This window comes from Rhinolophus sinicus, linkage group LG06 (assembly GCF_036562045.2).
Source record: "Rhinolophus sinicus isolate RSC01 linkage group LG06, ASM3656204v1, whole genome shotgun sequence".
NCBI lineage: Eukaryota > Metazoa > Chordata > Mammalia > Chiroptera > Rhinolophidae > Rhinolophus > Rhinolophus sinicus.
This window is the reverse complement of record NC_133756.1, coordinates 41,872,083-41,899,679: the sequence shown is the minus strand read 5'-3', so window position 1 is coordinate 41,899,679 and position 27,597 is coordinate 41,872,083. Positions and strand designations below refer to the sequence as shown.

General features: G+C 38.3%; 1 protein-coding gene across 2 annotated transcripts in view; it reads right to left on the bottom strand.

Moving 5' to 3' along the window:
• The window catches only part of AK5 (adenylate kinase 5), a 202,633-nt gene extending 175,371 nt beyond the window's left edge, over window positions 1–27,262 (bottom strand). Inside the window, exons 1-5 of one of the 2 annotated variants that reach the window (XM_019743342.2) lie at window positions 26,622–27,262; window positions 22,161–22,347; window positions 17,215–17,382; window positions 12,901–13,070; window positions 12,689–12,802 (exon numbers count right to left, since the gene is read on the bottom strand). In XM_019743342.2, coding sequence (XP_019598901.2) covers window positions 12,689–12,802; window positions 12,901–13,070; window positions 17,215–17,382; window positions 22,161–22,347; window positions 26,622–26,681 — 699 coding nt within the window. In that variant the 5' untranslated portion in view covers window positions 26,682–27,262. The remainder of the gene's footprint in view (window positions 1–12,688; window positions 12,803–12,900; window positions 13,071–17,214; window positions 17,383–22,160; window positions 22,348–26,621) is intronic. The other variant, XM_019743343.2, reaches the window with a different exon arrangement.
• Window positions 27,263–27,597: the final 335 nt, after the last annotated feature.

Below are 27,597 nucleotides of genomic sequence, written 5' to 3'. Positions count from 1 at the left end.
TGTACAGCACCATGGTTGGATGGTGTATTCTAGATATATTTATTGTTCCTCACATCTTCTAGACCCATAGTCCTATTTTGTCTAGTTTTTTTTTTTTTTTTTATCAAATACTGAGAATGGATTGCTAATATTTCCAACCATGAGTGTGAGTTTGTCTATTTGTGGATTTGTGTCCCTTTATTTCTGTAAATTGTTTGATTCATGTATTTTGGAACTTTTTTATTAAGTATATACACATTTATAATTTTTATGTCTTTCTGATGACTTGACCCTTTTATCACTATGAAATATTCCTCTTTATCTCTGGTAACATTCTTTGTCCTAAAGTCTACTTTATCTACTGTCAATGAAGTCACTCCAGCTTTTCAGGTTTAGTATTTGCATAGTATATCTTTTTCCATCCTTTATTTTCAACCTGTCTGTGTCTTTATTTTTAAAAAGCATCTCTTAAAAAAATAAAGTATGTTCACTTTTACCCAAGTAATGAAAATCTCAGTTGAATAGTTCTATAAAGGTAGGAGACCTTTTGTAGGGTAAAAAAATTATCCTGTTTATTCATTTTAGAAATTCGGCATCTCTGACATTATTTTTTCCTAACATAAGACACACTTGTGCACACATTTATTTTTTCACAGAATGTAATGAGTTTATAGTCAGTGAGGCTAAATTGGTAGGATCTGAGAATAGGACTTTGGGTTTCCAAAATATATGACAGCCAGTTTAATTTGAATTTATATTTTTGGTAATTACTTAGGAGATTCAAATTATAACTGTATCTGCATTTTCTCAAGGAACTGGCCTTTTCTATTAAAGACATTAAGGGAATTGGGCCTGGAAATTAAGGAAATACAGTAGTTTATGTTTGAGTGAATCACTGTACAAAAAATACAAAACGTTAACATTGAGAAAGTCTTTTGTCACTGATCCTTATCAAACATTCTGGGGAACTGAAAACAATGTATGCTGGCATCAAAGAATAAAGATATAGTTATTTAACAACTACTATATGCAGTATATTACAGGGCTGTAAGAAAGACAAACAGTAGATGCAAGACTGTGCTTTAATAAATTTGTAATTGTGTTGTCTATTTTCCCTTTGCCTCTCTAGCTCCATTCTCCACCATTCTTTCCCCAACTCTGGGCCCTGGGTGATTGACTCTTTTGAAATGAATCAATGGGTTCTCTGGCCCTCTGGCTTCCAGTTGGTGTTGGCCTATGGCAAACATCAGCGGGAGATCAGAGGAAGGGAGGAGAGGAACATCTGGGTATTTATTCCCTTGGCTCTTATCCTGTGGGGTCATTATAGGCTGGCTCCTTCTCTCTACTGAAGGTCAAGGCTCCTGTAAGGAAGTCTTCTTCATATATCTGTCTCTTTTCTAAGTTCAAGTAACTGCTCCCCCATCTAGCATCTGCAGGCCTAACAATGGTGACAGACCCCACTTTTTACTAGCCTCATTGTGTTGAACTACCCTTTGTAGTTTCCTCATGTCTTGTGTATACCATTTCAATAGCTGCTTTACTAAAGACTTCTATTTAGCCTATATGAATGGGCCATATCTTTCCTGTTGGAACCTGACTGGCCCAGCAATCTGATGAACTAATAGTTAACAATTTAAGGTACTATATGGTAAGTGCCATATAAATGTTACAGGCAGTACCATGTTTTGCAAAACAAACTGAAAATAGAGAGAAATCTCCAAGGCTTGGGATCCTAAGGGAAGGTGTCGAGGAGAAGGTGAGATTTAATAAGAAGTAAAAAATGGCTACCAAGGAGAGACACAAATAGGGAACGAGCAGGATAAAACACATCCAAGGGATTGTGGTAAAACAAACGAAGTCCGAGTCAGATCAGGTCGCATGGGGGTAGTGATTCCACAGAAACACAAGAACCTTATGACATTAATACTGAGAACACATCTTATGTGAAATTCTTTATCTCCTAAGGAATTTCTTATTCACTCAAGAAGGTAAATGTGAAGACACTGAAGATGACATTATTGGGGTCATTCTGGACATGCTCTAATTTCAGTACTTTGGTATTATTAGCAATAGCCTGCTTACTCCATAACTATGGCGACATGCTACGGCTGAGAACCTTTGCTATGTGCTATTAAATACGGAATTAAAATGTGCATTTTAGTGTGCTTAAGAATCAGCCTTGCTAAAGGTTGTTAACTTGGTAATGTGTAGATTCTTGGGTTCCACCCACCAGAAATTCTAATTCAGTAATTTTGAGAAGGGACTTGAACAATCCTCATTTTTTAACAAGGCATGCCCCTGATTCTGATACAAACCATATAGAGAGAAACATATTTGTTGGCATTACAGGCTTTCAACCAGAGGAATGAATTCACGACAGTGGTCTTTTTTAAAAGATAAATCAGGACACATGACAGACTGGATGTAGAGAGAATAAGGACAAGAAGGGTAGATAACAGACTGGAGTGAGCACCTGGCTTGAAAAGACCAGGAAGAAAGGAAATGAAGGGACAGATAAGAGCAAAGTGAAGAATGGGCTAGTATTTATTCATTGAGTGTCATGGTGTGGTGGTTTAAAACATGTTGACAAATTTCTTTAACACTCCCCTTATTCTAATTCCCCTCTCCTTGACTATGGGTCAGCTTTAGTGACTCTAAGGAACAGAAAGTGGTAGAAGTGACATAATGACTTCTGAAGCTAGGTTAGAAAAGGTAATGGGGCTTCCTTCTTGCTCTCTGGGTTACATCTATTTGGACCCCTGAGCTGCTGTAAAGTTCAGCCACCCTGAGACCCCAGGTGGCAAGATAAGAAGAGATACCTGAGGAACTCCAGCTGTTTCAGCCCACAGCTCTTTTGAGTCTTTCCAAATTAAGCATCAGACATGTGAATAAAGAAGCCTACCTTCAGCCACATTTAAATGAGCCACCATTAGAGATCCTGAGTCAAAACCTGAGCAGCTCTGGATTTCTCCATCCATAGAAAGCATGTGAAATTATAAATATTGTTGTTTCAAGCCACTAAGTTTTGGGTGATTTGTTATGCAGCAACAGTACCTAATTTGTATGGCAAAGTCAAAGACAACTCTGATTTTTTTCTTTGTATGAAATTTGGAAATTGTCTTTTTACTTTATATAGGGCAATTACAAGAATCTCATCAACCTTTTAACTTTAATGGTCTTTTGTAGTCATAGCACATCAAAGATAAATGAATAATCATCTAGTAATATATTCTCCATTTCAAAACCTAATTATTAAATAATTATAAGCAAGCTTCTAAGTGAATAGTTTCAGGGGGAAATAGCCACATTTTCTTTAGTATTTCGCATGAAAGTGCTAATGCTTAGGAAAAAATTGTGTAATTAAAATTAAACCACTCCCTGTTAGGACCAAATCAAATTTGTCCCCCATAAGAACAGCAAATTGAATTATGAGTCTGTCAAGTCAATTTACTACGCAAGTAGGATGACAGCCCTCTGAGGATTGATTTCTTTGGTCTCTAAGCGTTTTGAAAACATCTGTATCTAGGTGAGAATTTTTCATACATCCTATGTCGCTCAAACTCAGAACTTAACTGCATTTTTAGGCTCCTTTTAAATGGCACAGTTGAGGCTAAATTACAGGTCCTACAGGAAATCACCACTAGAAAAAGAAAAAAATTTAAAAGGCTCATATATACCTGCTCCAGCAGGCCTCACCCACTTTTATCTCACAATGGAATTCACCAGGGCTGTGTGTGCTCATGGGCCACAACCCATTCAGAAGCAAAACCCCTGGAGTCCTTTATTTCTTACTCAAGAAGCCTGAAGGAATGCAAATGAGTAAGAGTGGATTATTATGGGGATAATCTTGCTTCCATTACTTTATTTAAAATAAATACTCCCCAAGCACTAGTGAAAGCTACTGTGGCTTGGGGTTGGGGTGGGGGGCTTTAAATTACCTTCATTACCACCACCCCCACCACTTCACTATAACCCAAGTAAAAATGCTTAGTCCCTGCTATTACTAAGCATCAGTACTTTAACTAAGAACATCATACCTCAAAACTATGAATAACATACCTCAGAAAACAAACAATGGTGAACTACTGATTTAAACAAGAGTTTGGATTTGTGTTAAAGAAGCCATTACTTCAGTTAGTCCCCTATACGCTCTCTAAGTGTTATGAGTCAGACATATTTAATTCCCGTCCATGATCCCTTAAGAAGGATATGTGCGCCGCAGGAGGATGACACAAGATGGTGAACTGGAGAGCAGGAAGAAATATTAGATCTCCTGTTTAAATTAATTTTTTAAAAAAATTTGACAAGTAAGTAGGAGAAATTAAGCTGCATAAATATTTAATATATAGGCTGATTGTGTGACCCCCCACTAGTTCAGGCAGCCATATGTCACCTATGTAGGGTCTACATATCTTTGTGTGTTTTTGTTTTGTTGTGACAAACAACAATTACAACCAGACACAGCTGACACAAGCGGAGGACAAATGGCACTGTAGGGTATGGTCTCCAATGCCTTGGAAGGGCTAGGCCAGTGATGCAAAGGTGAGATCCGACTGAGGTGGGAGTTGGAGGGCTGCCATGAACTAAAGACCACCTCCACTGTCCAATGACAGCAACATTACTCAGATTTAGGAATACAGACTGGGAATTACCAAATCTCCAAAATTTTCAAGGCAAGCCAGAAATCTGCTTTTTAATACGAAAGCTCTCAATTTTAGAATTTGGCACACATTTAAAAAAAATGTTGTCTAAAGCCCATATTCAGCCTAAAGGCTGCTAGACTATGACCTCAAGATTAGAGACAGCTAGTGATCTAGAATATCTGTATCCCTTCCCTTGGAATCTTAACTCTGTCTTCACTTGCTCCTGGCTTTAGGCAACTTATTTAACTTGTCTGCTTTAGTTTCCTTACCTGGAAACTTGGAATAGCAACAGCTCGTGTTGTGGGGTGAAGTGATGACACAATGAAAATCAATTATAGGACATGTGTATTCAAATATAAATTTCTAGAAACAATATACTTTGCTTGCACCAAAAACAGAATCAAGAGTATAGGAACACTGGAAAAATCAGGTCAGTAGAACACCAACTGGCATCTATAAATACAACAGAAAGTAAAAGTCTGGCTCTTTGGGACATTTGGGTCACAGAAACATAAAATGTCTTGTTTTGACTGTACTTAGAGGAAAACCAACCAACTTGACCATCAAAGAAGTCCTGCACAGGTCTCAAACAAGACAGAGGAGGCACCAAACCATGGCCACATGAAAATCACATGCAAGTGGATTCACCAGCCTCGCCAGGAAATGGAAACGAGGCAGCTCTGTGGGACCGCTCTTGGTGGGGCAGGGAGAGGCTGGGTGGAATCCAAAGAGGGTACACAGAACAGAAGGAATTTTGGTTGTTTAACTATGTAAAACCAAGATGAGTACTGAGAGCACCACCACTATCTGGTGGGGTTCCAAGTGGTTTCTGTCTCACAGTGTGAATGTCCGAGAACTCCAGCTGACAGGTCACTGACTAGAGTGGTTTCCAGCCATTTCTAGCAGTAGAAAAATTTCTTCCAACAGTTTTACCTGAAAAACTCCAAACATAAAATAAAACACAGCTGTTCTGGGCTGTCTTAAACCCTCCAGGTAGCCTCTAAAGGGCTCCATCAATCAAGTTGAAAACAGCCCCTAGAAGGAATCTTAAGTCCCTTTTGCCTTCAAAGCCTCTGGCAAAAAGAAGGGACGAGTAGGTGAGGGCCCTTTTACTGTGTAAATCTATGGAGTGTTTATCCTCAACTTGTCTAACAGTAATAACCACTTCCTTTTGTTGACTGGTTACTATGAGCCAAGAGCTATGCCAAGAACTACAAGTACTAATCTTACTGAATTTTAACAACAATCCTGTGAGGTATGATTATCTTCATTCTTCAAAGGAAAAGACTGAGCTTCAAGAGGGTCAAAAGCACATAGTAAATAAGCATCAAATCCCACTGTCCTCCCTTGACATTGTAACCAATTCCACTGACTTATGTGAGGATCTGAGAAATTGAACTCATGATCACTTTTTAAGCAATCCCTTGATTCCCCCCTCTTCTGGATATCCATGACACTAATATTTATTTTCCACCTCAAATCAACAAACATTTAAAATCCAATATAGTAAAGGAATGCGCTAAGTTGTCAGGGTAGGTGCAGGGATCATGCAAGTGGTTAGTGCTGAGAAAGGAGAATGAAAGGAAGTTTACAATGAGAATGAGGCAGCTTTGCCCTAAGGAGAATGGAATAGAAGCCTGTCTGGGGGAGAGACAGACAGACACACTCATAAACAATAGTTCTTCAAAGATCAACTGACCACTAAGAAGAATTTGTTAGAAAAAAAAAAGTAGCTCATTCATAATAGTAGCAAAACTACAAACTACCTAGGGACAAAGCTAACAAAATAGGTACAAAACTTTTCCATGGAAAACTATAAACCTTTATTTACTGAAGAACATAAAACAAAACCTGAATAAATGGGGTGATATGGCAATGTTTATGGGTGGGAAGATGTCAGTTCTCTGAAAATTAATCTATGTGTAATATAATTTATATTGAAATTCAAATAAAAATCTCAACTTTTTTTTTTATGGGTCTGAAAAACTGACTCTAAACTTCATAAAGAACAGTAAATGCATAGGCATAGCCAATTTAGAAAAGAAAAACAAAAGGTGGGGGACTGTGCTTTGGACATCGGGATATAATTTAGAACTCTTCAATTAAAACCACAATATTGGTGCAGAAATATATAAACAGACAAATGAAGTCAGCAGAGAAACTGATCGACCCATGGTTTCTCTACTCATTTCTTTTGTCTATTTATATATTTCTGCACCAATATCGTGGTTTTAATCAAAGAGCTCTAAATTATATCCTGATGTCCAAAGCATAGTCCCCCACCCTTTGTTTTCTCAAAAGAAGAGATACAAATAGCCATTAAACATATTTTTTAAATGTTTCAGTTCACAAGTGATTAGGGGAATACTAATTAAAATAGCAATATAAAAGCACCTCTAGTCCATCAGGTCGCCTAAAATAAAATGGTTTGAAATTTAGCATTGTGAGATGTGGGGAAATAGGAATAATGTAATCATAAATTTATTTGAGAACACTTTTAAATATCATATTAACAAAATCCAATATATAGATTTTAAACTACACACACACACACACACACACACACACACACACGTCTTCCCTGTAGCTTAGAAAGTCCATTTCTAGAAATATTCCTGAGAGATATTTTGACATATGCAAAGGGAAATGAGTATAAGGATGTCAGTTATCGTGTTATTGGTAATAGCAGAAATTTTAAGCAACCTGAAAGTCCACTAATAAGATGTGCTATATTTATTGAATGTAACATTATGAAACGGTTATAAGAATGAGGTAGATCTATATGTATCAACACAGATAAAGCTCAAAATCAGAATGCAAACTGGAAAAAGCAAGTTATGGGATCATACAAACAGCACTGAGGAAACAGAAGGAGCAGGTCGCTGTGAGAAGTACGAAGCAGTCACGTACAATGCACAAATAGATACATAACACTGGAAAATCAGCTGGGGTCAAATAGTTGAACATATTGTACTTTTTTAAAATATAGATTTGGTGTAGACTTTCCTCCCCCATTTTCAGTAATAGCATTATAGAGTTCTTGGTTTCAGCTTTACTGTTTGGTTAATAAATCCTCAGTAAATAAATCTAGCTTTTCTCTCCCATGGAATATGAAATTCCACCACTTTAATAAAAACCTGGCTTATTAAGCTTTGACGGTGGACTCTGGGCTCTGGAGCGAAATTTTGGCTCTGCAATATGCTCAGTGGGTGGTGAAGAGATCTTCGACTTCCCACCCTTGCCTATCTTGATTGCTTTCTCCTCACTAATCTGTTACGTTTTTTCAACAATCAGGTGAAAGACGAGAAAAAAGTTTTCAGATAGGAAGGAACTACTATAAAATGCAAGGAGAATAGGAGCTGTACTATGATGACAAGGAGAGTCTATCTCACCTCTCTTCCCCTTGAAATAGCAGCCCTGAGAGATGGGAGAGCTCAGCTCTTGGATTGAGAAGCAAGAGTGAAAGGTCAAGATGGAGCTATGCACAGCATGTCACTTGTGGTAGAAACTGCTAGTTATCTCTCAAAATCTGTTTTCCCTGCTTCCATAGTAACAGCTTTGTAGCCAGGCCCATGCCTGACCACAGGACTACATTTCCCAACATCCCTTGTTGTGAAGTTGAGCCATGCGATCTAAGTTCTCATCAATGAACTGTGAGAAGTGATGTGTGCTTCCTGGGAGTCTGGGATTTAAGAAATGGAGCATGTACCTTCTGCACTCTTTTTCCCCTTCCAACCTACGGGAACATGGCCACTAGCAGTGAGCTAGCTTTCATCATACAGATGTCAACCATGTCCCAGGACAGTGGTTCTCAAAGTGTGCTCATGAAACCCCTGGGGATTGCTGAGACTCTTTCAGGAGGCTACAGATCAAAACTGTGTTTATATTAACCCTAAGACACTATGTGCTCTTTTCACTCTCATTCTCTCACAAATGTACAAGAGAGTTTTTCAGTGGTTACTTGAAGTGTGGTGTCACAGCAGCTGGAATGCAAAACCAGACATAAGAATCCAGCTCTCTTCTGCTATGGTAGAAACTAAAGAGATTTGCAAAAATGTAAAGCAATGCCTCTCTTATCACTATTTTCTGTTTTTTGTTTTGGAAAATATGGTTGCTTATTATAAAGATGTGCTATTTATATCAACCTGTATGAATTTATTGCTATTTTAAGATGACTTAATAAATAGTTTTAAATTTCTCAGTTTTAATTTCTCATATGGTAAATATCAATAGGTAAAGTCCATGTAAATGAAAGCTTTTTGATGTCTTTAATAGTTTTTAAACTATTTGGTCCCAAGACCAAAAAAAAATTGAAAACCACTGCACTAGGGGTTGGAGGAACAATGACTTGGAAAGACCGTGCAGCATCTCTGAATGCCTGTGAGGACTGAAGCTACCCTGCTCTCACTCACAGTGTGGCTGTTATGTACAGAAACATAAGTTTCTGTGTTATGCCATCATATCATTTTGTCTTTTTATTATAGCATCTTGTACTTACTCTACATAATATAAGGGGGGCACGACTATATCAAAACTAAAGTATGTGCCATTGCTTTGCTCAGGCAGCAAGGGCACAGATATTTTGGGCTAGTTGATGACCCTTGTTATGCTATTGCAAACTAATTGGTACAACTATTACTTGTGATAATTTGGAAGGCAGGTCGTGTTCCTATATGAGAAGAAATAGCTAGAAAGAGCTAGAATGTTGGTATGTGTTGACAGCTTTCTGTCGCCTTAGCAACATATTCCGAGAAAGAGATACACCCAAGAAAGTACTGGCCAATTTGCAAACAGATAAAGAAAAAAGAAAGTTTGAAAACGCCAACTTCTTCTATGCCTCCAAACAGCAGAAGACTAGGCTATTATTGCTCAAAGGACTCCCATTAACTTCCACTTCCAAAAAAAAAAGAGGGTCCAGCCCTGAGGCAAAACCCAGACTATAGTCTTCCTACCCTAGCCTGTTGTTTTATATGGCCTCAAGGTAACTGCCAGCAAAATGAGAAAACAAAATAATAAAGTAGTTTAATGCTATATCCAGAAAGAGAATTGCGGGTGTGGTTACAGGCATATGGAAGTAACTGGAGACAGAAAGAGAAGTCTACCAAATTTTTGAGGAAATGGTTTTGCCAAAGCAACTAAAAGCTTATGGTTTTTTTCAAACTTAAAATAGCTCGCAGGGAGGACAGAGTCCCCAACACAGCACTCTGATGTGGCCATGCAAGGACAAGGATAGCAGGAAGGACTTCTCAGAGGGCCGGGGCCTTCCGATGAAAATGGATAAAGAGTTACTCCGTGAGACAAAGGAGTTGCCAGCGGGCTAGCCCAGGGAAGGCCTGCACGCCAGGCCAAGGACCATTCTGGGACTACCATATATGTATATTGCCAAACTTCCTTTTTCTGAATAGGAGCCTTTATTTAACTTCTCCTGGTCTTGCTCTCCTACTGTTTATTGGTGACAGGGAGGGAAGACAATTTGATGTTTAGTTTACAGGTGACTGAGTATGAAGAGTGAAACCTGGACCTAACAGAGAGAACTGCACATCAAGGAAAGATCCTTGACTTTTGAACTAGACGGTGGGACCCGGAGTTGTTTTCCTTGGGGAGTAAACAAGTACATTCCATGTGTGGGAAGAAGGAAGCATGCAGACATTTGGATGTCTGGAGGGGCAAACTGTGGTAGAAGCTGCTAGCTACTTCTCCCATCCTTCCATAGTAACAGAACTGTAGCCAGGCACCTGACTGCCCAGCTCGATTGTATTTCCCACAGTTACAACATGACTAAATTCTCAACAACAGCACATGCGCAGAAGTGATGGATGTTACTTCCAGAGCTGAGACTTCAGCCTGTCACATTTTCTTCCTTTGTGTGCCAGCTGGAACCCATATGTGATGGCAACCCTGCTTTGACCATACAGATGGTGACAGTGTCCTAGGAGACGGCAGAAAAACAACGTGGAAGGAACCCTGATCCCTAAATGACTTCAAGGAGAAAAGCTGCACAGCTGATCTGGGCTGTTCACTCTGATGCTATCACCTAACAGAAAAACATACTTCTTTGTCTTATACGCCACTTAAGTGTTAGGTCTTTTTGTTTTAGTTCTTTTTGTTACACTGGTCTTACCACCACCAGTATGAGTGTATGGCTGACATCGGAAATTGCTCTTTTCACATACCCTGGACCTGTGAGGAAGTCTTGGGGAAAATTTCTGCGTGTGTGTATGTGCCCACATATGAAAAAAACCTTGAAGAGCTGTGGTGTAACAAAAATATACATTTAGTCTTTGTGCCTGATTCTTAGCGCAGAGCTTCTAAAACCCTTGGAATTTCCTGATAGGTATGTCTTTTGTTGTTCATAATGAACTCCTTCTAACTATACTGGAGTCTAAGATAATAAGGTGACTGAGGGTGGGGCCCCTAGGTAGCACCAGAATGGGGCTCGTGGCTAGAAAGACCAAATGTGAGATTAGAAGGTGGGAACTGAGCCCTTAACCTGTGGGGTCTCTGCTAACTTCGGATAGTCTCAGAGTTGAATTCCATTATTGGACACCTAGTTGGTGTTAAAGGATTGGCGATCTGGTGTGGGAAATCCCCACATATTTGCTGTCAGAAATGGTACCAGAATAAAAGATACCATAGGAGCGTAACCATCCACAGGGTGTGGAGTAATCAGGCCTGCCCCTAACACTTTGCTTTACGTAAACACTTCAACTTTGCCTCGGTGCCCTCTGAATTCCTGCAGGTCAGCTGGGGCAGCATCGCTCTCGGGTACCACTATACTGCCCACAGTGGCCAAGAACCTCCAGGCTGCTATAAGACCAACCTAAGAAGATGTTAAAACGGACTTCTCCAGACTCAGAGTGCGGTTGAGACTAGTACATGCAAGTGACAGCACCTTCTAAAGAGAGAGATAGATCCCAGACCACCCTATAGAACTTGCGAACAGGTATCCCCAAATCAGTACTTTGACCCTTGACCCATCACCTGAGTCCAGGCTGTATAAGAGAAGGAGGAGATTGATCTGGTATCCAGAGCGAGATCCTGGAGAATTGTGTATTTCCTGCCCCTTTCCCCTACCCGCTCACTGCAAGCCACATGAGGAAGAGCTGCAGTATTCTGAGACATTGCTTTAAGTATCTGATCCTGAACCAGGTGCAGTCTGAGGATAGCAGAGATATGTGAAATTGACTGAGAAAGTACAGTTTTGATTTAGATTGAACAAGGCTATTTTTTTTTTAATTAAAATGTTTTCCCACTTTTATTGAGATACAGTAATTGTGGACTGGGCTTTTTAATACCTGAAAAATGAGAGTAGCTGTTAATGTTTTTAAAGTGACCAGAAAAGATATGGGGTCTCCCTGAGTTATTATCCAGGGGAGGAAAGAGAAAGACATGACATAGCATGTTTGAAAAGCAATAGAGAGAGAATCAAATAGCTTTTTCCGCTTGTGCCCGCCAAATACATTCATTCCATACATAAGGTAGACCACGGTTGGATGCAATGCCTGCCTGCCTGGCTATCATGCTTCCACCAAGAGCCAAGAATCACATGGGAATGGCTGCCACAGCACTCATTTTAAACAGCAATATCACGTGGCAGCAATAACAACAACAATATTGATTTTTCTAGTTTTTCTCTCTAAAAAGCCAGAGCAATTAGAATTAAGCCCAATGAAGAGGGCTTCCTTCATTGGGAACAATATACGAGTAAGTACAGGTGATGTTTTATATCCTGGGCAGTACTGAATAAGGCTTGCTTTTCGTAACTAAAGATTAAAAATACAATCTTAGGGAAAGTATTTTGAAATAAAGATTACAGAGATTAGCATTTTTAATAAAAACAATTATTTCTATTATTAGTTTTTATCTTTTCTTTTTGGCAGAGACTCTTCAGTTTTTAAGCACCAAAGAAATGAACTTCTGCCAACCCACACTGATGTACTTGCCTGTTTTCAGACCAGAATTCATTCCAAATAACAGCAAGTCTCCCCCCCAAAAAATCATTTTTTTTTCAACTCAAGATTTTAAGTGAAAATTAAGTCATTTAAAATATAAGAAGACATTCTTACTTGGTCCTCAAAAGATAGGGCCTGGGCAACATCTCTTGGAAATCCATCAATAACAATGCCCTCTTCATCAGGTATTTGCATCAATTTCTGTTTTATCTCTGTAATTGTTGTTTCCTTTCATAAAGAAAAAAAGATGCAAAATCACAGTTAAACTTAGTATACTCACAACTGGTATAAAAACGGCAAAATAAATGCAAATTATACAGCAGTACCTGTGGGGCCAATTCTCCAGTTGTAATTATTTTGGCAATAAGACTCCATTTCCTATTGCTGCTGGTACTGTGGATCTTCTTTCTCAGTAATTCTCCCACTGAAATGTATTGAAATCCATAACGTTCTGCGATTTTCAAACTTTGAGTACCCTTTCCACTTCCTGGACCACCTATCATTTAAAACAGAGAAAACTGTGACCTTCTGGTACAATAAGAAATTCTCTTTCATGCAACTACTAAGCTCATCTTGAGAAACAGATTCCAGACCAATAGTACCAGGGCAGGTAACTGTTCCACTAGCCTAACCAAGGAAAGGGTAGATTTGTCATGATCAACTGCATTAGATGAAAGAGACATTTTTTCCCTCTCCCTATTTTAGTAAATAACTAATTTAAAAAATTTTGAACAATGCTGTTGAAAGAAACAATTACTATTTTTCTATGTAAGCTCTAATAGTTTTTCCTCTGTAATCAAAGAAAAATCTATGGGATACAAAAGACAATGATTGAAATAACAGACATGTGCTTCATATCAACAAAGAGTTAATGTGAAATATAGTGAAATGTGACAAATATTTTTAAGCCAAAGGCACACTAATATTGATGTGGCTTATTTAAATCTTTTTTTTTTTTAACTTTTTCTGTTCACGCTTGTGCTGGCCTTATCTCCTATGAGTTTGAAAGAAGTTTTATGCAAAAAATATGCAGAGTAAATGGAATAGTTCCTTATGGTAGAACAATTTCACAGAACTCATGCTGAGTTTGATTTTGTGATATATGAGTGTGAAAGAATCAACATTTTGCAACATAACTCTATACTAATCAATGGTAATTGACATTTATTTTTTAAAAGCATACTTGTAAATCTATGTCTCAAATTTTATTTCTAAATGTTATTGTTTTAGTTAATTTATATTTCTAAACAACCTAGACAAATTGGAATCTAAAGTCTGAACAAATTTCAAAATAAAGCACATAGTAGTCAGCCCAGTCTGATTTGTTATTTGCTGTCAATTATCAAAATGAAATGTTTTCAAATACCTAAGTATAAATTATTTAATAAGCAGACAAAATATTTTAAAAAGTCAATGTCTAATAAATAATGAAATGCTTTGGTAACACTCACTGAAATATAGTTATAATTAAGCAATATTGAAAATAAAAATTCCATAGAAAAGTGAGTTGATGTCCTCCCTACTAATACAATATATCAAGTTTTTGGGGGTAGAAGTAATTTTATACATAATTATGTAATAAACATCTTTTATTTGTGTTGCAAGTAATATAAGTAAAAAAGAAAGGCAGGTGTTTTGTTTTGTTTTTGGAAAAAAAAGTTCCAACTGGGTAACTTAGTTGGCCAGGGCTTATTTCCTCATTAAAAAATGTAGCGTGCAGAAGTCTAAGATCAGCTAATATAATGAGAACCATTTCTGAACACCAACCCCAAATAATGTACCTACTATCTGGCTTTACCCTTATTATTGTTTCATTAAGCTTAGGATAGGAACTTGTTTATATTTTTGATCATTCTCTTTCTAAAAAACTCTAAATCCTATCTTATTAGATTTAACATTATGAACTATTACCGTGTTTCCCTGAAAATAAGATGTAGCCGGACCATCAGCTCTAATGCGTCTTTTGGAGCAAAAATTAATATAAGGCCTGGTCTTATACCATGTTATATTGTACCTGGTATATATTATATTATATTATATTATATTATATTATATTATATTATATTATATTATATTACCTGGTCTTATATTAAAATAAGACCAGGTCTCATATTAATTTTTGCTCAAAAAGATGCATTAGAGCTGACGGTCCAGCTATGTCTTATTTTGGGGGAAACACAGTACCAGATTAAATTAATGACTTTGCAAATCAAAAGTTAGTTTGGTTCTAAGTAGCTGCCTTTGGCCTGCTAACCTATGGGCAAATCATGGATTGGCTGAAGGGAAAAAACAAAAATTATATGACCAACTCCATCAACAAATTCAAACTGATTTGATCCCTGAAGAATGAAAGTTATCTTTCATTAACTGTATTACCACACTTGATCTCACAAACCAACAAACTAAGATTATAAATTCCACTGAATTAAAAAAATATATATAAACACACTAAGAAAGTTATAGCACCTTAACAGAAAAAAATTGTTTTTTGTCAACTAATGGATGCAGTAGCAGACAACAAAAAATATGACTGGCAAAACTGACAAGAGAATAGCATTAATTTATTGGATGAGTTTGATTACTGAAACTTCTTCACAAATTAATTTTACTTTCTTCTCTCTCTCAAACCAGAGTGAGTTTAATTGTGTTCTATTTATTTATCTCTAATACTTACAAATATTAGGATCCATCTAATTCTTAGATTTTATGATTACACTAACATAAGACAGATTCATATCTATGCCAAGATGTCCAGCTTAAAAAAAAAAATTCTGTATCACCACAAGGGAAATTTGGTTTATTTGGATGTAATATCATGGGAAACTAATAAAAATTTGTAAGGTTCAGGTACAATTATTTTATAATTCCTGAAAAATCACAAAATTGCCCCCATTTTCTCAGCTAACCTAAGGTTAGTCTTTTCCTTTCATCTGTTATCTCAATCTTCTAGAAATGTTTACAGTCATTGGTTCTGCATCATTCTTGTAATACATAAAATGTTATAATACAGCACGTAAGTCTAAAACCAAAATCATAATCTTGGGAAGCAACTTGATTTTGCTGAGTAAAAAGAAACTGTATGTGTAATGGAGGAGACTCGTGCATTTATATCTTCTCCAAAGATCTTAGTTTATTGAAATGTTTTAATAATTTCATATAAAATTCACAATGCACAAAAATTCATATATGTGCTGTTTTATACAAGAGAAATTTGATATTACACTTTTTTACGGTCAATCAAGCCTCTACTTGTTCATCCTGTTAATAATCAATGATATTTTACTAAGAGCAACAATAAAAACAAAATTGAAAGAATATTTCATTATAGAATGGTGAAATAATTTCCAATTTTTCTTCACCTGTAGCTCTTTTAATAAAGTATTTCTTTGTGTTCTAGGTAAGGACCTTACATTTTCAAGCACATGCAAAAAAAAAAATCTCATTTTCAAGGATAGAGGTTTATGATGTCAGAGTGACTACCATACACTACAAGAATATTCTGACTTTTGTAAAGTCGATTTCTATATTCTCTTACATTATTTTAAATAATTCAGGTTAAATATATTTGCAATTTCATTTTCATTACACTTAGAGGTATACAAGTGTCACTTTTTCTAGTCTGGTGAACTTAAATTCTTGTTATAGCTTGGGGTGTTTGTTTGCATGCTTTTTTCCTGGTTGCCATCATCATTATATCTTCTGCAAGCAGTACTTCTTTGCATGAAGGCTGTATGCATTTCGCCCTCTGTTAACAGTTACTGGCCAGAATAGCTTTGAACATTTCACATTAGATGTTTGCTTTTGGTCATCTCTGTGAAAGCTGAGTCAAACTGGAAAGTGAGACAATGACTACCTATGTCTCATGTTCACAGTTCTCTTCATGATTTTTATAGATTCTGAGGAAGTTAGAATTTGCAAGAGTGGTAAAAAATGCATTCTGGAAAAAATACTTAAATAGCTATTTTTCAATAGCTATTCTCCGTGAAGTGGCATCAGACTGATTACTTCCATAGTCAATATATGGCAATATAAAAAATCAACTACTATCATTATCTTGATTAATACTCAGATGTTATTTGCTCTGTAAAACACTATTAGATTTGCTTGTCTAATAACATCAAAACTTATATTTTATTGTAGTTACCAGTTTGCCATAAGGAATATTCCTTTTTTTGAGTCTTTATCAATATGTTATTATTATTTATTTTTCTCTCTGAAGTTAATAGTGAATAAAAATTCAATTTGTTGAGTTAAAGGGAAAAAAACACATCATGTTTAGAAAACTTGGAATGAATTCAGTTATCTGTGTTAAAAATTTAACACAAAACCACGGGACAATAAATCTTGAAGAGATTAGTACTTACTTTCAATTCATTACAGAGAACTTCTATGACATTATAATGGATTCCATAAAAGTGCAATAGGCATTAGATTATACAATTATAACAGTTTGTTTTATTGAAAATTATGCTAAAAATATTTCCATCTACTGTCTTTTGAGCTTTTGTTTCTATTGCTTGTCATTTTTTAACCCAACTAAGTATTTACAAATACAATACATAATTGACATAATTTTTTGAAATGTAAATATATAAACAAGTTAGCAATAGTAACGAGAATTTTGCTTTCTGTCTTCGTACCTATGACAAGAATGATTTTTGGCCGAGGTCTACTCGGATCAAAAACCTCATATTCCTCAATTAACTCTGCCGTCTCGGAGAGGTCTGTATCACTTTCTATGGAGAATTGATGGATGGGAGGGAGCCGATCGTACCGCCGATATGGAAAGTTTGCATTTTCAGGCATTACTGCAAAAGAGTAAGATAACTTTGAAACGAAAAAAAAATAGCATAACAAAACATTTTTTGCATTTAACCAATTAGTAGAAGACATTTAAAAACTAAATGAGTTTGATTTTTTTCAATTGTAAAAAGACCTCATCTCATAAGTGACCAGCACACTTTTTCTTAAAGGGTCAGATAGTCAATATTTTGGGCTTTGAGGAACATACAGTCTCATAGTCAACTTGGTCATGGTAGCAGGAAAGCAGTCATAAACAATATATAAACAAATGGATGTGTTTGTGTTCCAATAAAGCTTTATTTATAAAAACAGGCAGGGAGCCGAACCTGGTCCATGGGTCATAATTTGCCAACCCCTGCTCTAGAGGAACTTTCTTAAGTACAGCCTAGTCTTGCTTGGTCATTTGTATACATCCTGGTCTCGTAAATGGTGCTCCCTACAGTTGTGAAGTACACAACTCCCAAACTTTCACAACTATATGCAGCTGCCATGGAGCCCATGCTTATGCAAAACGTATTTTATTTATTCAATAAATACAGATACACCTTCACTATGATTCAGGCACTCTACTGTAATCCAATGGAATGGCTTGGTGGCATAATGCACCAAAACTTAGGGTACTGTTATTATAGGTAAAAGGATAGCAAGCAATTTCTACATTTGGAATATCTTTCAACATCACTGAATTTTACTTTTCCAATATTTATTACCTTCAACCTCCTTGATTTAAAAATGTAACTATGAAGATTTAAGTTTACATCTACAATAGCTACAAGTATTTGCCATTTATTGCTAGACATGTTTGTGTGTTGAGCATGATTCCGTAGAAGAATAAGATGTAATCCTGTCCCCACAGGGCTTACAAACTGGAGCTTACATGCTTATATTTCACAGCAGTAAGCACACCAGGAGGGTAAGTGCTAAAATGAATATTTCTTATGGTAAACACCGCAGGAATTCAATGAATGGGTAGATCCGTTTGGGTTGGAGTGGTAGGAAAGGCCTTGCAAGAAAGAGGCCAGACTTGAACTTTGAAAGACAAGTACAGGTGATAAAATGTGGAAGGAATATTTCAGTTGGTGGAAACAAAACACTAAGACTCAGAGTCAGTAATACAAATGAAGTAGTCAAAAGAACAAGAGGACAGAGCTGGCAAGCCCAAATCAAGCAGATGGTCTCAACCAGTTGTCAATATATAATGCATGGTTCTTTCCTTTCTCATCCCATGTGTCAGTATTCTAAGAGGCACAGAGAAGCCCTAACTACCCAAAAGGCATCTGCACAAAGGAAACAAGATGCCACCTGGCATTCCATGAGAAATTCAGATAAGGGGACCACTGTATTTTAGTGTGGCATAATGCCCACATCTCCTCCCGAGATGTTTTTACTATCAGGTAGAAATTTCCATTCTCTGTTGATACAATAAATGAGGTCATTGACTACTGACCTACTGGACTCACTTTAGTTCCACAAAAGGAATGGAATAGTCTGCACATGACAGTGAATATTCTTTAGGAAATTCTGGGAAGGGCTATGTCAGGGAAGGCACTGACAACAGTATCCTGTTCTGCCTTGGAATTTAATTGCTTCATCTAACACAAGGAGAAACTAGGCATTATCCTTGATTGCTTTCTTCCCTCACTCTTCACAACTACTCCTATAGATTTTTAGCTCCAAAACATATCCCCAAATTCCTATGCCTTTACCCATCTCCATGACCACAACTCTTCCCCAAGTCACCATCCCTTACCTGGACTATCATAATAGACTCTCGCAGGTCTGCCTGTTTCCATGCTTATCCCCGCAATCCATTATCCATTGCCTAAAATGCTCTTCTGTTGGTCCCATGGCTGACTGCTTCTTACCATGCACACCCCACCTTTAATGTCACCTTTTATAAGAGGACTTTACTTACTTTTTAATCTAAAGCCACCTACTTAATTTCAAAAACATCTCTGTAATAATGCTCTGTAAAACACCTTCCACTGCCTCATCCAAGAGGTCTCTTATTCAATTATTTGTCTTTATCCATTAGAATATTAAGTCCCGTAGCCTAAGTTGGATCCATCCTGCTGTTAATATGGTTAGTTCTGTAACATATGGTATTTCCTATGGCACCCATTGTGCTTCTACTTATATTTTTAATGCCTGACATCATCATTAGACTGTAAGCTCCATGAAGCAGGTGCCGTGTTTGTTCTTTCTTGGTGGCTACATGCTCAAGCCTGAGAGTGTCTGGCACTCAATAAATAGTACTCAATAGATGGTTATTTTGCTCAGATGACTCATTAACTGACTTCATAGAAATAGGAAAATGAGAAGGGAGTACTGGTTTTGAAGCAGATATGGTATGTTAATATGTTTGGTTTGGTATGTGTTGAGTATCATATGACAATGAGATATTCCAGGAGAGAAGCTCTATGGACATTTGGAACTATGGGACTAGAACTTTTATTCAAAAAAAAAAAAAGTAATTTTTTGTTCAGTTGTATACATATGGCAGAAAAAACTAAATATTCATCTCTCATTTATAGTAAAATGCTTTAAAGAACTGTCAGTCAATAATTTATCCTTGCTTTTATCGTATTTTTACTTAGGAAAGTAATTTGTTTAAATGATTAAAATATTTTGTTTCACATAATAATGTTTCATGATAATTACATATTAGCATGGCTATGTCAATATTTCAGCGAAAATGCATGAATCAATTTATATTCATAGAAATAATTGTAATGCTTTAAATTACTGTGAAGTCAGAAATTTTGTTGAATTTAAAACCTAGTCCATAAATTATAGCTAAAACTTATAAAGCACAAATGCATAAAGCATTTTCATAAAATAAAATTTTATTATTACAAGACAAATCATTTTCTGCCTTTCAGCATACATTCTAGATAAATGACTGTGATACAACATTCTTGTCACCGTGGTACGTGAAAAAGTTCTAATTGATGATTAATTAAAAGATCTGAGTGGAAATTCTGGTGAAGTATTAATAGGTATGGACACTAAAGTTAACAAGCAATTTTAATTCTAATGAAAGTTAAACCTATCTTTTCTATTCCTCTTTCAGTTTCTCCTGCCAGATCAGGAGTTACAAACTGGTTATCTGTGGGCCGAATAGAGTCCCATAGATGTGTTTTGTTCAGTTTGACATTTTTCCAAAATTTGTACTTAACTGTCTTTAGACAACAACTGTTCTCTCTAGTTCTGCTCTCTAGTGTGACCACAGTCCCCACCAGTCTCTATTACACACTGGCCTGCTTGGCTTCTATGTATAATCAAGCCAAGTGACTATAAAATAGAGACATTTCATTTTGTTGCAAAACTGTCACTTTCTATACCCACTCTGAGAGCAGTTTTCGACTAAGTGAATGTCATATCTTCTTAGATTTAAATTTAAAAACGTAAAAATATCTTAGACTAAATCCAATAATACCTGAGCTTTGTTAGTGCTTTAAGGTTTAGAAAGCAGTTACCCACCCATATTTGTTTCACTTGATTTAACAACGGCATAGGGCATGTATTTAACCTTGAGCCAGATTCTAAGAGTATGACAACACCCTGGGACGTAAGGTAGCCATTTCAGGAAGGTGTCTGAACTCTTCAAACACACGAAAATATCATTTTGTTCACCGAAGCAGTAATTTACCTAGTGGTGTGCTGCAGCAATAACCGGCAAAAGGTGCTCTCTTGAGCACCTGAGCCTACATCACCTAGTGATAACTCCAGTACAGACAGGAAAGGATTCTTCTCCTCTCTGGAGATGTTTCTGAGCAAATGTGGTTTCTGCTTTCCCTCCCTGCTGTGTTTCTTAAAAATTAACACATTTGACTTTCCCCCACACTGTATTCAAACAAAATCTAAGTGGGTCATGACTAACTAGGGTAAAACAAACTGAAACATATTTCCCCTTGTATTTATTGCAAATAGAATGATCTCCACTTCAAATTCTGCCTGTATAGCTGAAACTTTTCATGGCACAATTTTTGAGAATGATTTAAATTTGGAAAATATAATGATCTTGGCTCCTGGGAAAGAATTAATTTAGTGTCCCCTGATTGGAACTGATTCCATTGTGCACATACTATTACACTTCTCAATTTCCTTCAGAGCCCAAAAGGCTTGTTGGCTGACCCTGAACCACTATTTCAATAAGCACATAGTTTAGAAAACTATCAGAATACCACGAATCTCCTCTAGCAAGTTCCAGTTCTTTGTTTCACACTATTCCTAAAACTATTAAACGAGTTTATGGCTTTTACTTCTTTCATAACACCCAAACACCTAATTAATGTATCACATTCAGTAGCTGCTTAATAAATCCTTGTTGAATTAACTAGTAGAAACTCTACATGTGTTTATGCAGATGCATCAATAGGAACTCTGAATTTGAAACCATGTTAATAAGTCAAATCTCTTCCCAGCGAGTAATGACTATTAATTTTGTCTGTCATCTTCTCATTTATTTTGAAGTCTTATTTGAAATTTCAAGAACAATTCATAGCTTGCTAATGTAATTCATTTTGCAAAATAATGAAGTCAGTAACAAAAACTTCACTAAGCCTTTATAATGAAGTGCTGGACAATGGTATGTAATTATGTTTGTCTTATCATAGAGGTGCTTAAAATTAGTGGCAGAGGGAGATTAATCATGGTCCAGGGCCAAATACCCTTTCAGGCATTTGGACACCTAATAAATTAAACTACTGCCTACAGCCTATACGGTCTGGTTTAAAGAGAACTGCTATAACTATAAACTATTATTCTGCATATACATTACCATTTCTCAGAAAGGATCTCCGTGACTGTCCTCCATTGAGTGGAGGCAAGGTCTTCTTTTCCTGGCTGACAAATGTATCCCACTTCACCTTGTCACAGCCACCTAGTTCCTTTACTTTCTGTAAACAACTTTCCAAGTACTCTACTGGATCTTCAGGCTTAGAACACATCAGTCCATTCAAAAGGCTCTGAAACACAACAAAATATGCCCACATAAAATATGTTTTAAAACCCCCTTTTTAAAAATAATGTATGTCCCATCTCTAAATTCTGGGTTTTATTCTTTGCATTTGTCTTTTAATAAATAATTAGAGTTGAAATTATGATCTGATTAATTAAGATCACCCCTTAAATTCTTGACCAATTAGTTTTCAGCTCATCAGTCTCTGCTTTTTAAACAATTCAGGCAACGATATAGTTTAAAATGGAAGAGCTCTATCAAAGTGAGATAAAGCACAGTGTGTAAAATACCCCAGTTATTATTGATCACATTTCTACCCATCCTTAAAGTCTCCAAGCCTCAGTTTCTTCTAGTGTAAAATAGGGGTAATAATACCTACCTCAGAGGGCTTTCTTAAGGACTGAAAAATTTAGTATTTGTAAAATGCATATTAAATACGTGGCACACAGTAAGTGCTCAATAAATGTTGTTGGCAATTTTAGCTAATATTGTTATCATTATTACAGTCTCCCCTGACCCCTCAGGTTGGCTTGTGGACCCTTTCTTCTGTGTTCCTATGGTACTCAGAAAAAAGCCTGTCATTAATACTGCAATCATCAGTTTATCAGTCAGTCTCCTCATCCAAACTATAAACCTCTCAACAACACAGTGTGGGTCTTATTTATTTTTCAGTCTCTAGCCCTTGACACTTTCCCTGACACATGATAGGTGAATACTGAACAGTTTCTAATTAGGAAAAAAATTTCACTCAAAACATGAAGTCTGAGACTCAAAAAATGCTATTTGATATATAAGTCACCATAATTCCCACTGAGGTTATAGAAGGGGGGCAAAAGCATGATCCTGTTTTTTTTTTGTTTTTTTTTTCTGTTCCTGGTATCTGATGCATCACATAGACTAGTTTCTAAAAATGCTACAAATTTGGAAATGCTGACTCCTAGGAACTGGACTGCTGTACAAAATATTTTAGAGTATTTCATGGAAAAAGCATTGAGGATTATTATCACCAATAGACATTACTAATGCACAAAACACACACCCTTTGAAAGGTTGACATCTTTCCTAAGTACAGTGTTTATTTTCACATTATTCTTGTGCAGTTTGCTCAAAATGGTAGGCGATTCTTACCATGTACAATTGTTCTCTGAAATCCTAAATAGTGTGCATTAGAGTGTTGAATCAGACCAGTTTAACTGTAGAGGGAGTGGGAAAAACTAACTTGGGCATCCACGCCGTTTTTTGTGTCAAAATGTGTGCTACACACACACACACACACACTCACAGAGCTTTTAACTTCTCACATTCTCCTATGTTAATGTAGCTAACTCTGAGGCAGTGATTCCTCTTTGTCTTATACATTAGCTAACACAACGCATTCTCAGTCTTATGCAGCGTTATTATCTACATTTTATAGATTAAGAAATCACGACTCAGAGATGTTAATTGATCAAGGTTACTCAGATAGAAACTCATAGGCCCGGGATTCCAACTCAGTGTTTCGGATTCAAAATCATATATATTACTCTTTCTCTACACTTTGCAAAAATATGATATGGGATGGGATAGAAAGAAAATGCCAGATTATCTTTGCCCCATACATAATCCAAATCAAGATTACATAATCAAGATTATGTCTTTTGTTTTTTTAATACTTATTATTAATTGCTCAATGAAGTTTCTTTTCTTTCTCTCTTTCTTGTTTTACTGGAAAATAAACATTTCCAGCCTCTCTAAACAAAATTAATTCCCCAAAGCATACTGATTTTAGAAGGGGGGGATGGGTTCCACTCCTTCCTGGATAATTTAAGTCTTTTTTTCTAGTAGCAGGCCATCAGAAAGATCAAAGATAACTAGCAAACATTACTACTCAGTCTCTTTGAGTTAATTGTTTGAGGACTTGAATGACCTAATTTGACTTTTCACAGTATTCAAATTAATTGCCAAATCTCTGCTCTAAGGTATAGCAGTATACGTTCGATATATACACCATAAAGTTAGCTAGAGTTAAAAAATCATGACAAAAATCGGGGGTGGGGGTGGGGGGAAGTGGTTTAAAAAGAAACATTTAATCTAAAAATGGAAACACATTTCAAACTTGAACCTACTAGACATATTCCATTTAGCCTACGTGATTTCTTCTCAAGTCAGGAAGAAACCTGAAAAAGTCAATTAGCTATACCGAGTTGTTTGACAATATCTAAATTCAATAATTAGTCACTTGGTCTATAATGGTGTTTAACATCCACGTCTGGGCTGATGTGTTGGGTTTGATAGATTCCTAATTGTTAAACGTTGTATACTGTGGTTTTGAGGGAGAAAAATCTAGTTTGGAAACTTAAAGTATTTGGTTTTGTCATCTACACTCATCACATGGAGAAGTGCCAGGTTTTTACTTCTCTGTTTGCTGTGCACACACAGATTCTTCTTACTGGAAGGCCTTTGGAGGTCACCAGCAGTCTCCTTCCATCTTCCATTGTCCAGGATTGCATTTAAGTACACCGTGTTACTGCATTTCACCTAAGCCAGTTGACTTCCTTTTTTGGGTGTGCTCTGTTTTTAAAATCTCATTCAAATGCAGAAAAGCCAATGAAAGAAAAGCACAGCACCTGAACAGAAATAAATTCCTGTTTTGCATACACAGTGATTTTCATGAACAAACTATCAAAATGCTCTGTGGTTACTTTCCACCAAGGAGGAAAAACAATTATAGAAAAAAGATGAACTATGAAGCAGCACTTTACACTCAGGTGACTCTCCTGCAGATGTTTCTAGTTATTCTTTTAGAAATGTAGGAATGAAATTGATCTCAGTAGTAATATTTGTGACAAAAACATTCAGTTCTTCATCTCCATATTTACTTTTTGAAAATAAAAAATAAAAAACGGAAAAAGGAAAACTTAACCAGAATCCTACACTGTCCTTACACAACACTGCCTGATAATTTTCAAGCACGAGTAACACACTTGATAGATTTGTGGCTTCACATACCAGGCTTGGACTAAGTGGGTGATTTACCTGGAAATCTTGGCTTCAAATGGACCTAAAAACGGTGGCTTACAGAGGTGAACAACAACAACAAAATGAAGATCTGTAATTACAGCCCATTTTAAAGCTATTTCAGAAAAACAGGGGCAAAATTCTTTTCCCAAATGGTATTTTAAAATTCCTTTCAGTAGAACAATCCCCTCTCCCCCCATACAGGGGAAAGAAAAACTCATGACCTTTAATTTACTGTATCAGTCTACAGTCTCATCTTTCCGAAATAGGGGGCCAGGTTTGCAGTGAATGGATGGATGTCCCTGTCAGGGTTCCCTCTGTGGAACTTGGCCGGCTTCCATTTCTTTCCTTCTTTTTTTTTTTAAAACCTAAGCAAATGTCTTACAATTCAAATATGGAGAGAATGAAAGGAAGCAAAACGATTCGCGACGGAGGCTGTGGTTTGGAGCTAACCACGGTTCCTTTGGTTCCTCAATCCTCTTCCACATTCACAATGTGTCCCGCACCCCCCGGGTCCCTGGTGCAGATGATGCTGTGATGCGGTCTGAAGACAGAGCAACAGGAGTCACGCCCGCCTCGCCGCTGCCTCTCGGACCTTGCTTCCTCTAGGTGGGTTGGAGAGGGCTGGCGAAAGCTGGGCCGCCGAGGCGGCGAAGTGAACCCTCCCTTCCAAGGCTACGGAAAAACGTGCTCAGGAGTTCATTCACCGAAAGCGCAGAGCAGCGCCGGTTGCCTGCCACCCGGGAGGTAGCGCTGCACTAGGTGGGTTTGGATTTGTTTTTGCATCTTCATCCCTCTCCTCCAAACTGTCCCCGACGAGGGCTGCTTCTGTCTACACGGCTGGGACCCCGACCCTCGGCGCGCGGAGGGGTTAGGGCTCTTGATACCCGGTTTCGAGTCCTTGCTGGCTCCTGGGCGCCAGCGTACCCACCTGGCCTGGCCCTCGCCTCCAGAAAGCGCGGGCGGCCGCTGCTTGTAGCCCACCCTGGATGTCCGCGTCCGAGGGGTGCAGCCTGCTTCCAGCACCCGCTGGAAGACTGAAACTTGACCTAGGAGATGCGGGCTCCTGAGCCCAGCCATCGGAATAAGGACCCCGGCAACCCCCCAGGAAGGGCGACTACCCCCCGGCGAGCGGGCGAGCGAGCTTCTGCTAGCCCCTTCACTTCCGTGCCCCACGTCGGCAAGGTGGGACGGGGCGCGGCTTCCTCCCCATGAACCCCAAGATGCCCTCCTCACCCCGATCCTCCCCATTCTCCCGCCCCTCTGCCAGCCCTAGCCCCCTACCTCGAAAAGCTGAGGGATTTCCCTTCGGGCCAAATACTCCTTGGCATCGTTGGTGTTCATGGCTGTGCCGCGCGTGCCTTGGGCGCAGGCGGGGAAGCTCCCGGGTTGCGGCGACTTGGGCTGGGGCTGGCCGGATCCGCTCCGTGCACAGTGCAGCCCCCACTCTTGCGCGCAAACACACGCTCAGCTCCGACCGCCCAGGCCAGAGCCCCCCCTCCACCTCTCCCCCCGGGGCTATGGTCTCCAATCTCCCGCCCCGCCGCCGCCTCGGTGCTGGCCCGAGCACCCCGGCTGCGGGCTCCGAGCAGCGGCTTCCCCGGCTCCCAGGCAGCGCGACCGCCAGGGGAGGGGCGGAAACGGTGGAGGAGGGAGGACAGCGCCGCGGACGCCAGACAGCAGCCCGCCTGCCTCTCCTGCTCAGCGCGCCGCGCTCTGCGCCTCCCGGAGCCCAGTCTGCAGCAGCGGCCAGTCACGCTGCGCGGGCGGGCGCGGGGTGCGGGGGTGGGGGCCGGCGTGCGCGAGGCCTCGGAGTCATACCCTCCACGCTAACCCGCAGCCCCCCGGGCGCAGCAACCCGGGGTCAAGTAACCAAAGGAAGAGTGGGGGGCTATAGGAACCTGCGACCTTTTCCTTTCTCCGGACCTTCTCCAACCCCTCCCCCCCACCCTTTCCCACACACACCCCACGGTTACTCCTGCGTCCTTAAGGAGCTCCCAAGAAGAAACCTAATTGTCACAGAATTTGTCATTTATTCATAAGGTTGCCGATCTTTCACAATAGGAAGCTGGGGGTAATGAGAAAAGGGGGATTCATGGTGTGGAATCCACCTCCTTAAGATAAGTTTTAGATCTTGGGTATTTTTATGCTTCAGGAAAGTTTTGTTAGCTGGTTTTAAGTTTTTTTAATTCTTATACATTTCAGTATAAGGTCTTAGAATGAGCCTAAAACCTTCATTAACAGAAGGATTAGTAAGTAG